This window comes from Ascidiella aspersa, chromosome 1 (genome assembly GCF_963924565.1).
Source record: "Ascidiella aspersa chromosome 1, kaAscAspe10.2, whole genome shotgun sequence".
Taxonomy (NCBI): Eukaryota; Metazoa; Chordata; class Ascidiacea; order Phlebobranchia; family Ascidiidae; genus Ascidiella; species Ascidiella aspersa.
Window position 1 is genome coordinate 22,913,794 of NC_139447.1, and position 12,317 is coordinate 22,926,110.

At 35.6% G+C, this 12,317-nt stretch overlaps 1 protein-coding gene across 1 annotated transcript; it reads right to left on the minus strand.

The window, feature by feature from the left end:
- Positions 1–7,007: 7,007 nt before the first annotated feature.
- On the minus strand, positions 7,008–10,525 carry LOC146168320 (astrocytic phosphoprotein PEA-15-like). The gene is made up of 3 exons (XM_083390009.1): positions 10,299–10,525; positions 8,857–9,018; positions 7,008–7,524 (listed from the first exon to the last, which is right to left on the minus strand). Exons 1-3 carry the CDS (start codon positions 10,480–10,482, stop codon positions 7,430–7,432), a joined length of 441 nt encoding a protein of 146 aa, XP_083246135.1. The 5' UTR covers positions 10,483–10,525; the 3' UTR covers positions 7,008–7,429.
- Positions 10,526–12,317: the final 1,792 nt, after the last annotated feature.

The following is a 12,317-nucleotide window of genomic DNA, read 5'->3' on the forward strand; positions in this document are numbered from 1 at the left end:
CTATAGTATTAAACCAATGACATAATACAGCCAAATATGCAGTAATATCCAGTACAGCAATCAAGCATAAGATCAAAATTGTCTGAATAAGGCCTAAATTCATCGGAATAAGGCCTAGGTTCATCGCAATAAGTCTAAATTCATCGGAATAAGGCCTAAATTCGTCAGAATAAGGCCTAAATTTATCGGATACAACCTAAATCCATCAGAATAGGGCCTTAAGGCCAAAGAAAAGCAAAACCGGACAGTACAGATTCACATTTATGCCAATTTAATCATATCCTGGTTACCATGGACAATGTTTTATTTTGGTAGGCCTTCTAATCACCATACACATATTGAAGATAATGTAAATTTCGTTCGGAAAAATAGTTATATGCATTTTTGTATTGGTTTTCAATTGTAATATACCCTACTTTTGCAATGTTTACTGTTATCTCTGAGATAAATCATAAAAACGCATATACTGTGAAATTTGGGCAGTATTTCTTTTTGTGATTTTATTTGGAGGAATTAACAGTGTTTGACTCTTGGGACTGGGAGGAATTGAAAAAACTTTTGAGAACCACTGGGCTAGTGTTTATACATAAGTCCATAAGATAACTAAAAATAAGGCGCTGGTCTAGAATCCTACCACATTATTAAAACAACACACAATATTTGAGTTAGGGTGTCGGTTAGTGTTTGGGTAAGGGTGGGTCAAGTATTAATATATTCATTATTTAATAGTAATACTTGACCTACCCTAACCCAAACGCTAACCCCGCACCCTAACCCAAATAATTTGCATTGTGGTAGGATTCTAGACCAGCGCCAAAAATAACACTGTTTGTTAGGCAATAGCGATTAAGTGTACATACGTTCTGTGCTGAATCCTTTAAATTCGTGTTCTTAACTGCGTATACACGGGGTTTACTTAAAATAAAGCAACCACGAAAACTGTGACTTCCTTCCTCCACTCTTTGCTCAGGGTTGACTGTTCGCAAGAAATGCGCCCCTAAAGGCTGAAAAAACAAAAACATTTAAGCCACCTAGCGGAATTCGTGATTTTTAGCTTCGTACTGACCCTCTTTGTTTGTTGGGGAACTTGCACATATTTTACGGTCTTGGTTTGTTTTTTTGCCTGAAGTTAACGATTGCACACTGTGGTTTCGCAGCTGACGCCTGACAGGATTATCGACGACGCACGTGCTCGCTTTTGCTCGACGTATTTGGCTGTTTCGAGTTTTTTTATGATGTCTTGCAATCACCATTCTATGACGTCATACTGTCACTGTTTTATGACGTCATTATTCATTAACGTTAGACGAAGAATAGGGGAATTCCATAAGTTGAAAATTTAGGCCCCCCTTTTTGATTTTCTGGTTACGCCCCTGATTGACCCCCACTGGAAAGCTGCGCCACCACGATTTTAGAGATACAAGGTTAAATAAAAGAGACAATGCTACGCGCTACCAATAGGTTTTGATTTGGTTGTGCCTCCAAATGGCGACTCAAACGTAATTTTACGAATCTTGACAAATTCGCGCACACAGGTTTAAGTCAATGTTTCTCAACCTTTTGTGGCTAGCGGCACTTCTCAGAAATAACAAATAGATTGCCGCACCCCTGCAAGATTTTTCCGTAGGTAATTTACTAGAATGTCACAACAAAAGGAAACTGGTACAACATACATCAACTCTACACAACGTCGGAAGGTAGGCCTATAATTGGATTTATTCCACTCTAATGTTTACAAAAGAAGTTGTAGGCTAAGAGTTAAGCAAAAGTCAGATTTTTAAAGATTTTAAAATAACTCTAGGCACCCTTGAGCATTAGAAATGGCACCCCAGAGTGCCGCGGCACCCCGGTTGAGAACCACTGGTTTAAGTAATGGAACAAGGTAGCATGGCTATTGACCCAAATTTTACCGTGTTGCTCATGATGCAGGCGGGGCTAATTCAAGTCTCATTAGTGTCTTTAGTCTCAATGATTCACTTCACTTGTTCGTGGTAAAGTCTTGTTCAAATTGAATTATTCATCTTCTGATTCATACTTCTAATATGCTTCGTATTAAACCTTAGCTCAGAAAACAATCACTCGACCTTGCAGCAGCAACCATTCTGTTTATTAACTGGACAAGACTGGATTGGTATATATTGATATAACGCGCTGCTTATAAAAGGTGATAATTTGCATGAACAAAAACAAAGGCGACACAGAAAAGCGGAAATGTTTCATATCCCGAAGCCTTTTTGTCAGCCGGGAACTGTTACAATAACGCGTTCACACAGGTGAAATACTTTTATCTACAACGGAAATATGTGTCACGATATAACATTATTCATGTGTGAAACAGCCGAATGCTTTGTTCTAAGAATGACAGCGAGTGTTTTGTAAAAGGCGTGAAAAAGTGACAATTCATAAATCGTAACATATTTGATAAATACACAATGCAATAAATTCCAAATTATCCACTAATTATTACTTATAACGCTACAGACACTCCAGCACAAAAGGAATTGCCGTCGTGAATATAACATGGCGGCTGCTTCGGAATTAAATTCTAATGATTTTTAACATTGAGCAACATCCCTTATAAATTTGCATTTTTTTTTAGTTTGCACAATTTGTTCAATGTAAGTTTTAAAATAACGACGAATCACAAGAAAATACGCTTTGAAGTTGTTGCTTATTCACTATTGCTTTCAACAAAAGGCAGGAAATGGGGTGTTCCTAAAGTTGTGATTTGAAAGCTAATGTTTCGCATGTGGATAAATCGTTATGCTTTTTGATTAGAGGTATTTAAACTCGTGTGTAAACGCGGCTGCGTGATGAGAGAAAAACAGACAAAAACCCAAAACGTACCAAATGTTTAAAAGAATTCGGAAATTTAACACGAAATTATTTCGTGCACAACAAAATTAAGTCGTGATTCACAAGTTTAACGCGTTGATTTCAAACTATTGAGCTCCAAGAACAAAAATTAAGCTCGTTTAAAATTTATTAAAAGATCGTGCGATTGACGTTTAAGCTTAGACTTCATAGATATAGACTATACATAATTTGCGAAATGCGATACATAATGGTTTAACCAAAAGTCACATAAAAGCAACTTACAGACCTTTCGGTCTATATTTTTACTTATTATATATAATATATATATATTTTCAAAAGTATAATAGCTTTTCACCTGATAAACTAGGCAGAATCAGTTATTGTGAAATCCATAATTCCGTTTCGTTTTCCATGATTTCAAACGGTGGTGATGTCTTTATCGGCAACGCTTGTTTGTATTTCGTGTTTCGAATTCCAAGCAAATGCTTTGCTGACGCTATGGAGCGTCTTGCGACGTATCTTTCGACGAGATCAATTCTTCCAACAGCTAGCTTCTTGCAGGTGCCAAACACAATAGATTTCAGGCGATCGTTTGTAGGTGGTCCGTACAGATTAAGGCACATCTTCTCTTGAGCTTCGTTCGTCACTCGGAGGGCATCATTTGACGCAGGCGGGGCTAATTCAAGTCTCATTAGTGTCTTTAGTCTCAATGATTCACTTCACTTGTTCGTGGTAAAGTCTTATTCAAATTGAATTGTTCATCTTCTGCTTCATAATTCTAATATGCTTCGTATTAAACCTTAGCTCAGAAAACAATCACTCGACCTTGCAGCAGCAACCATTCCGTTTATTAACTGGACAAGACTGGATTGGTATATATTGATACAACGCGCTGCTTATAAAAGGTGATAATTTGCATGAACAAAAACAAAGGCGACACAGAAAAGCGGAAATGTATATCATATCCCGAAAGCCTTTTTGTCAGCCGGGAACTGTTACAATAACGCGTTCACACAGGTGAAATACTTTTATCTATAACGGAAATATGTGTCACGATATAACATTATTCATGTGTGAAACAGCCGAATGCTTTGTTCTCAGAATGACAGCGAGTGTTTTGTAAAAGGCGTAAAAAAGTGAAAAATCATAAATCGTAACATATTTGATAAATACACAATGCAATAAATTCCAAATTATCCACTAATTATTACTTATAACGCTACACTCACAGTATTCTGAACTGTGGGTTCAATAAGTTAAGGGGTAATGCGTGAGAGGTGTGACGAAAATTTAACCTCGTGTTTTTTCCTAATTCACCCGACATCGCAACTGTTGTAAGATACGTCACCAAGAAGCTTTTTATGTGACGAACAGTAGGAACGACTAAAAAAGCAAAAATAATAAAATTCTGCCTATCTCAACCTGACTTCACCTAGAATAGTGCTTCGCCAACGGTGTGTCCCTAATGTACCCAAAACACATGCCATGTTAGCCGCGGCGTTCCCGGAGGTATTTGACTTGGGTTTGACTGAATGCAATAATCCAGATGTATCAAGGACTTTGCTTAATATTAAATATTTTTTAAAAAACGACGTTACTTTTGATCGCAGTAGGCTAAGCCAAATTTCGAAATAGTTTTTTTTTTAACAAAATAAACTACCAATGATTATGTAAGGGAGATTATTATCCATTTTCTTGCAACCCTTGACGTATAGGCTATCATTGTAAAATTATTGTTCATTAGGCCAATTATTTTATCTTCGTAGTGGATTGTATAAATTAAATTTGGCTGCTGTTACCATAAAATGGGTTTGTTTCCTGAAATGCTAATAGAAGCCCTTAATTTCATATGATCCTCTATTGCAGTGCAGCCCAAAAGCTAGCAAATCGCAAAATCATTAACCATTTTTCTTCTATCGCGCCTCCCTTAAAGATTGCTCGGCGCTCCCTAGGAAAGAACCACTGCTCTATATTATAATGGAGAACAATTTTTAGGACTTTCACCAGGTTAAGATACTTCAGAAAGGCCGAAAAACCTATAAGAAAGGAATGTTCGTAAATGTTTAGCGATTTGATACATCAAATGATGAAATGCTTCTATTGCGCTTGGTTACCTTGATTTATTGCTTATGTGATAGATTGATTATAAATGTGGTAGAATCAAGCAGAACCAGTGGCGTATCCATGGGATTGGTGGTTCGGACCCCACCTTTTTAAAAGTGCAATATTATCGGTTTTTGTTCGTTTTGTCAGGGTTTAACTCATTGTCTTAAAGCTAATGTTTTAAGCTAATTCGAAACCAAAATCAAACGCAAAACGCCGTTTTTGTCTCTTTTGTGCACAAGAGTCGCCGTAAACGCAGGGTATTTTTTCTTTTTCGCCTTTCGTTCAGGTTGGCTGATTAGCAAGTGTCTATATTCGGCAATGTACAACACTAAGTCAAGCCTTTTTTTATTGCTTAAAACGCCGAGTTGGCGCAGCTAATGTTCCTCCTTCCTCGTTGTTCACTGTCTGCGCTAAGAGCCGATGTTGGTCGGCATTTTGTTAACTGAACCAGATTCTCAAAAGGTTGTCCATATATTTAGCTGACCTCGGCGTTGATGTTGCGCTAATCGTAGCATAACAACACCCGGGAAAAACGATCTTGGTATAGTATTGTAGTTGGCGAAAGACGTGCTTTAGCGTAGTCCGTACATAGAACTTCGGAAACTGCGTAATCATAGGCCCTAGGGTTCACTAAACTTTTTTCATAAAGGGTCGGTTAACTCTCAGCCCTAAGACTTAGCCATCGCGGACCAGATTTGCATTTTTGTCGAACTTTATTAACTTGATTATCGTTAAACGAAGGAAATATAAATAACTATTAATAAAAAGTGAGCCTCATAAATTGTCGTACAAGTTGATTAACCTAAATTAAAGTTTAGTTTTGAATTGCATCCTACAACATTTAAATTGTACTTCATTTTTGTTAAGAAAATATGCCGCGGGGCCGGATTAATTAACCCGGCAGGCCGGATCTGGACTGCGTAATTTTGCGAATATTGCTCGTGACATGTAGGCTTACTATATGCGTCCCGACTTTTAGGGCTTTGTCCCAACGTTCCGAATAGTAAACAAAAGGTCCCGCTTTTTAGTCAGTAAACATTTGTCATGCATTACACGATACAAGTTAACTGTGATTGGTCTGTTTAGCCAACTTGATTAAAAGTGTTACCTCGCGTGCGTTTTATTTACGTGTTTAATGTTATTGTAATCTTTAGGTCACTTTAGCGTGTAATTGGGCAAGTGGCTGTGTTGACAGAGCTTTAGTAAATTTAGTATTAGTTTGCTATTGGAATATTGCATCACGTATCAATAATATACTATTTGTAAGTAATGGATAATTCCGCTGTAGTTAATTGTTGCTTTACAAATCTTATTGGTTGTTTACATAATAGTTTAGTAGGCGTGTAAGTTGTATTCCGGTTGTTAAAAAGTCTAATAATTTGCGCAAGAAAATTAGCCTTGATTACGTTGTTTTTTCAGTGTAAATTTAATCAAGATAACCGAGGTACAAGCTGTCTGTATGAATTTATAATGGCAAATTTTCCCGCGCGAATTATTTGACTTCTTATTTCGTCGTGATCGACCGGAACACATTTCGTCCAATTTTTAATTGCACATTCGCGCGAGAATTTGACTAACAACAAAAGGATCTCTTACATGGTTGGAGACGTCACGCTATGATGTATTTTCGTGACGTCATACTTAAATGGCCAGATAAAATGCTATATCTGGTGACTGTTTGAAAGCGGATTTTAAGCCCCCAAAATATGTTAACCTTAGTTTGCCTTTATGTAGCTAATGGGATTCTAGTCGTTACACAGGTTTCCAGTGTTGGGAAAGCTTGTAACTTAGCACGAAATATTTCTTTAAAGATTCCTGAAACGGATCACAGATCTCTTATTAAACAGGATATCAAGCATGGCATAAGAAAACCGTGGAAGGGGGAAACATTTGCAAACATTCTACTCATCATTTTAAGGTATTGTCAAAGCTCTAATCACATTAAACAGGTCAAAGATAACAAAAAGCGAATAAGACGCGAATCTTCATTGGTTTGGAGCAGACATTATATTGGCTCTTCAGGTCACCGTCAATGTTCATAGCAACATAATCATAGTATTAACGCAATTGTCGAAAGCGGAAACTGCAAACGGAAGAAAATTTTAATACACGTTTCAAAGTAAATGGGAGAGAAAAAATTTCAAAAATGTATAAGCTACATAGAGAAAGTCCATGTTGCAACCAAGGTATTATGAAGTACAACTTTGTGAAAGGTTAATGCATATAAATTTCTCGTCTTGGTTGTGGTATATACATACACAGTATGTGTAATTAGGTGTTTGCTTGCTTTGTTTTGTTGCTTTTTTGATACGCAATTAGGCAAAGAAAAAACATTGAAATTCCCATATTTGGTTGCGTCGTAATTCCAGCAAGCTATTCTAAAGGAGTCGCAAGAAAAACAGTTTGAGAACCACAGCAATTTAGCTGATGCATCAGATGTTTGTTATAACAAAAGCTTAAAACTGTACAGTGTACAACGTTTTGACAACTGTTTGGTAAGATTGTTTTATGTCGCTGTACTCTTTCTTCGAGTCTTGGGTGGATCCGAAAGTTTTACATCGTCGAAATTTCTTATTTGTGTATGGTTCCCCGGCGTTTCCCCTTAAAAAATAACAAAATATTATATTTATATACGGCATGAATTTTTTTCAAAAATAATTTTACTATATAATTACCTGACAGGTTAAGTTAAATTAAATTCAAGTGGATCATTTATTTGAAACAAAAAAACTAATCGCGATTTAAAAATGGCAATCAGTCGACTTCTTAAACCAACGGATACTCGACGTGGTGTTTTCGTCCTAACAAGAGCTATGGTTTTCATATACTACTTAATCACAATATTACCGTCCATAGTAAATGTACGATGAGAAATTATTATGCGACATATATTTTCGAATATCAAAAAGTGCTGATGATGATATGTCAGATAACAAGGTATTAGACCAGAGCTGGTTTCTAAACTTTTTTCTACGGCGCCCCCTTTATAGGTGTTGCGATTTAAAAAAAATAATATCATATCAAAATGAATTCGTTTTTTTTTCGATTGCATAAGTGGGACAACATAAAAAAAAATATGTTCATCCTTAGTTGCGCGAAGAGCGACAAAATGTGTTAATTTGGTAGGAATTGGCTATAATTTAATCAAGGAGACATTTCGCACTGGCCACACAGCAAATTTCTCGTGCCTGTTGTATTGACTTTTATCAAGCTGATTTGACAAACATCTCGTTAGGGCTTTGATTCCACAATTGTAAGGTTGTATAGTAACCAGCACATAAAATATGCAAAAAATAAACATTTTGTTAATCTTGTTTTGCAACGGTCATATATTTATATTTCACAAAACATTATAGATTCACGCAAAATAAACCTGTGCTAGCCTGTTGTCATAAAAAATATATATAAAAAATAGTTAAAGAAGGGGTGTTAATTTGCACATTTTACTGGCAACCAAACGAGCTAAAAAATGAACCTGTAGACAACATATATATATATTGAAACAAGACTTCAATAATACTTGCATTTGCATCAACTACACTAAGACGAAGCTTAGGGCGTAGAATACAGCCCACTCAGCACAGGTTATGTACACTACAGTATAGGTTTTATGTCCGATCTTCAAACAATTTATAGGTTTTATAAAGCGCGAGTTCCCGTTGGGCCACGCCGAAATAACCATTATTTCTTTGTCTGTTAGATAGTTGAGTTTATGACAAGCTCTGACAAAGTTTGTTTGGTATTTATAAATACATCAGTAAATTCTATAACCAATCAGGATTTGCCAATTTTGAACATGGCATAGAAAAATATGTAACAAATGTTATACATATTTTACTAGATTTTTGTATGTTAAGTACTATCCTTATAATCTATTTAGGGGCCTACCATGTCACCGTTTTTAGTTTATCGTAAAACCATTAAAACACTTACTAGCATATTTTTCTGAGCTGTTAAGTCTTTTAATTCGTCGCTGTTGTGAAGTAGGAGTTATTTTGTCCATGTTTAGGTGTTTTGTGCGGTACTCAAGAATAATTGCCAGCAAATCCGGGCGACGACACAGCTCAAATACGTGTTCAATAAAGCTTAAATCATCTGTAAAAGAATAATAAAAGCTTTAAAACATCACTATACAATAAAATCTTCAATTTGATCAAGGAATGAGGTAGTGCAACATTTTTTTGCAAAACTTAAACTAGATTTTGTTTATCCATTCTTTCAGTTTGCGTTTGGATAAGCCTAGCTCTGCTCTAAACAAATATGCTGTTGCTACCAGGCATAGTATATTTAAAATAGGTTCGTCTGGCATATATTTCTTCAACCAACGTTTCGGCTTTACTAGCTTTGCTCTATACGACCTTATCACCCCAATCTACTATTTGTCAAGGAACGACCAAACAACGGGACATTACCGGAAACATTTCTGTTCCAAGATGGTGTTTCCCCTGTTGCGAATTTTATAAAAGTTAACAAAATCGCGACGCTCGATTGGGTAACCGATCATCATTATTGAAAACCTTGATATGATATTTTACAAAACAAACTTTGGCTAATAAAAAACATAAATAGGTACAGTTGAACGTGCCAGCATGGGCCGCAGGCCGTATGTTGCGGAAAAAACTCTAGATCTGCTCATTATATAAAGGAAAGTAACGGCATGAAATATTTACATTTCTTAGTTATTGCACAAAATACAGCAAAATATATCTATAGAAGATTTATTGTGGTATTCCAGTGTTTATCCAAGGTCATCACTATGGGGCAATTATTTTTTTACTTACAAAATGAGAAAATTTGACCTAAAAAATTGAAATTTTTGACGAATTTTGCCCTAATTTTTTCCCCAAATATGTAACCTTTTAGGAATACATTGATTTAACAACGCATTGCTGTATGAGTGTCTTCGCGTTGTTAGTAACTTGTTTTAGATGTTTGACTGACGACCGGTGGTTATTTTTTGGGTTTAAAATACAAATTTTTATATTTTTGGCATATGAAAGAGATAAACAACAATAAAAAAAGAACAAGACGCTGGTTATTTTAGAAAAAAAGTTGAATAAACAGTTTAGTTGAAACACAAGACAAAATTTTGACTTTTTTTGACAAGTCAATAAACAATCGCCAAGAATTGTGAATTAATTACGTATAATTCTAGTTCATACTGTAGTTTTATTTTATCTTAAGAATTTGGTATTTTTAATTCTAATATTATTTGGAAACGGTAAAATTATCTTATTGTATATCTAATTGACTTTGGAAAAACTGAAATGCACTGATTTAAAATTTAAGACAATTTTAAAAAGCTAAAATAAATCTAGTTGTCCAAGTATGCCTGTACGCGTACGAATTGTATATGTATATAAACCCAAAATTACCTTTTGTGAGCAAAATCTTGTTTACTAACAAGCGGAGCCACTCCTGTGGCGTTGAAAGTTGTTTTAGTTCTTCAGCTTTGATTGACTCATCTTTGGAAGCCTTAAGGAGATATTTCATGTCGTCAGTTTGTAATTGCTGTGTTAGCTCCTTTACCAAAGCATCAAGAGGTTCATCAATTGTCATGCTGATGCCCGCAATGTGATAAGTATACGCGAAAGTTATTACTATAAACTTTTCTAAATAGAAAAAATATGAAACATGTAGTAAAAAACGTCGAAGGATAAGCCATCTATAGCGGTCATTTCCTAAAAGGCCCCTGTTGAGCAACCCTGCACTGAACAGGCGCTGATCTAGGTTTTTGTTTGGGTGTGGAAAAAAATTAAGTGATGACGTCACAAAGTAACGCCATAACGTGACGTGTTAAAGTCTCGTTAAAACGTAACATCATAAAGAACTAATCTTAAGAGCACTATACGCAGTTCGTTTATGATGTTAAACTTAAAGGTTGGACAGGTTTTACTTGCATACAAAAGTTACATTACAAAGATGTTATCGATTCGCGCAAAGCAAAAAACATCTTTACATTGTTAAAGTTACCAAAACTTTCAATTTAGGTGATGCGATGAGACGCACGACTCCTTGGGGCTAAAACAAATTTTATAAAAAAGGGTGACGTATACAGAACACTTAACCAAGATTTGATTTTTTTGCATCTTACGTACTTAAAATATCCGAAACTTCCAAGTAAAGACATACGCGAAACCAATAAGCAATAAAAACTAACTAAATTAATTATATTAGCCTATAACAACGTCAAATAACGTATTTGGAGTGCAAATCAACTCGTCCACATCAAAAGAGCCTCTTTACTTTACGACAGTTTAAAGATAAGCTAAATAAAGGGCCTTAAGCAAATAACCAGCAATTACAAGTACAAACGATTGCGTAGTAATTACAAGTACAAACGATCGCGTACTATTATTATTTTATGGAAAGAGCAAAATATATTTGACGCTATGGTCCATTATAAACAACCGTTGCAATGTGTATGCAAACGAACAAGTAGATTGCAAAATAAACTGGTGCCGTTACGCAATGTGCAAATGCCTGGAGAGTCCAGAGGTAAGTCAGGGGCGGGGATATCTCACCCAAAACTATAAAGGCTATGCTGTGTGATTTATAAACTCTACAAAGCGCAATTTCTACTTAAATATAAGACTAGGCTGTAAATGTGGGTATTTTGTGGAATGTGGAAACTATTTTATACCACGAAAGCGTACATCGTTTTAATAGAATTTTTTTTTTTCAATTTAAGCCACATCAAAGCATTTTTTCGCTTCGCAATGAGACAGCATTTCAGCTGCATATTAGCGCACGAGTTCGCGCGAGACTAACAGGTGTTTTTAAGATTATTTCGGATTATAAGACGTACTAAACTAAGAAACGGATTACTCACTAGGAATAATTTTAAGGTAACAAATAGGTTAAAACAGGAATGCAGAAAATATGAAAATTAGCATAGGTTCTGTTGATGTCAGACTTGACGAGAGCCCATAGCTCAAGACATCTAACAATTCGAAACAAACTCAATCAATATAAAGAAGTTCCCCTCAAATCAATATAAAGAAGTCCAAGTAAACCAATTCGACAAAAATCAGTAATTAAAAAAAGTTTAATCAGATCACATCTCAAGTATGGCAACAGAAGGAGAATAACTTGTTTCTTAAAGGACTGTACAAACCGTCCCTTTTCCACAAAGAAATAGCGCGCTGGTCGGTCGGTAATTAAATTAGTAAAAAACACTAAAAGAACATTTATTAACTGATTCAGGGTACTATAAATATAAAAAAACTTGTGGGGATTTGATATTGTACTTAAATTGTGAGTCGGCCAGACCTGTATTTTGTAAGGTTGCCTTTTCGTTGGCAACACACCTACTGTGATATTAGTGTTTAGGTCACTCATGTTTTATGACTGCATTGCGCCACAAACTTAATCACAAACTAACTTCGAACACT

Excerpts from the sequence above, each read along its gene's own strand:
- LOC146168320 (XM_083390009.1), bottom strand. The coding sequence starts at position 10,482 with ATGACAATTGATGAACCTCTTGATGCTTTGGTAAAGGAGCTAACACAG. Across the intron at positions 9,019-10,298 it reads CAAGATTTTGCTCACAAAAG|ATGATTTAAGCTTTATTGAA; the intron begins GTAATTTTGGGT and ends ATTCTTTTACAG. Across the intron at positions 7,525-8,856 it reads CAGCTCAGAAAAATATGCTA|GGGAAACGCCGGGGAACCAT; the intron begins GTAAGTGTTTTA and ends TTATTTTTTAAG.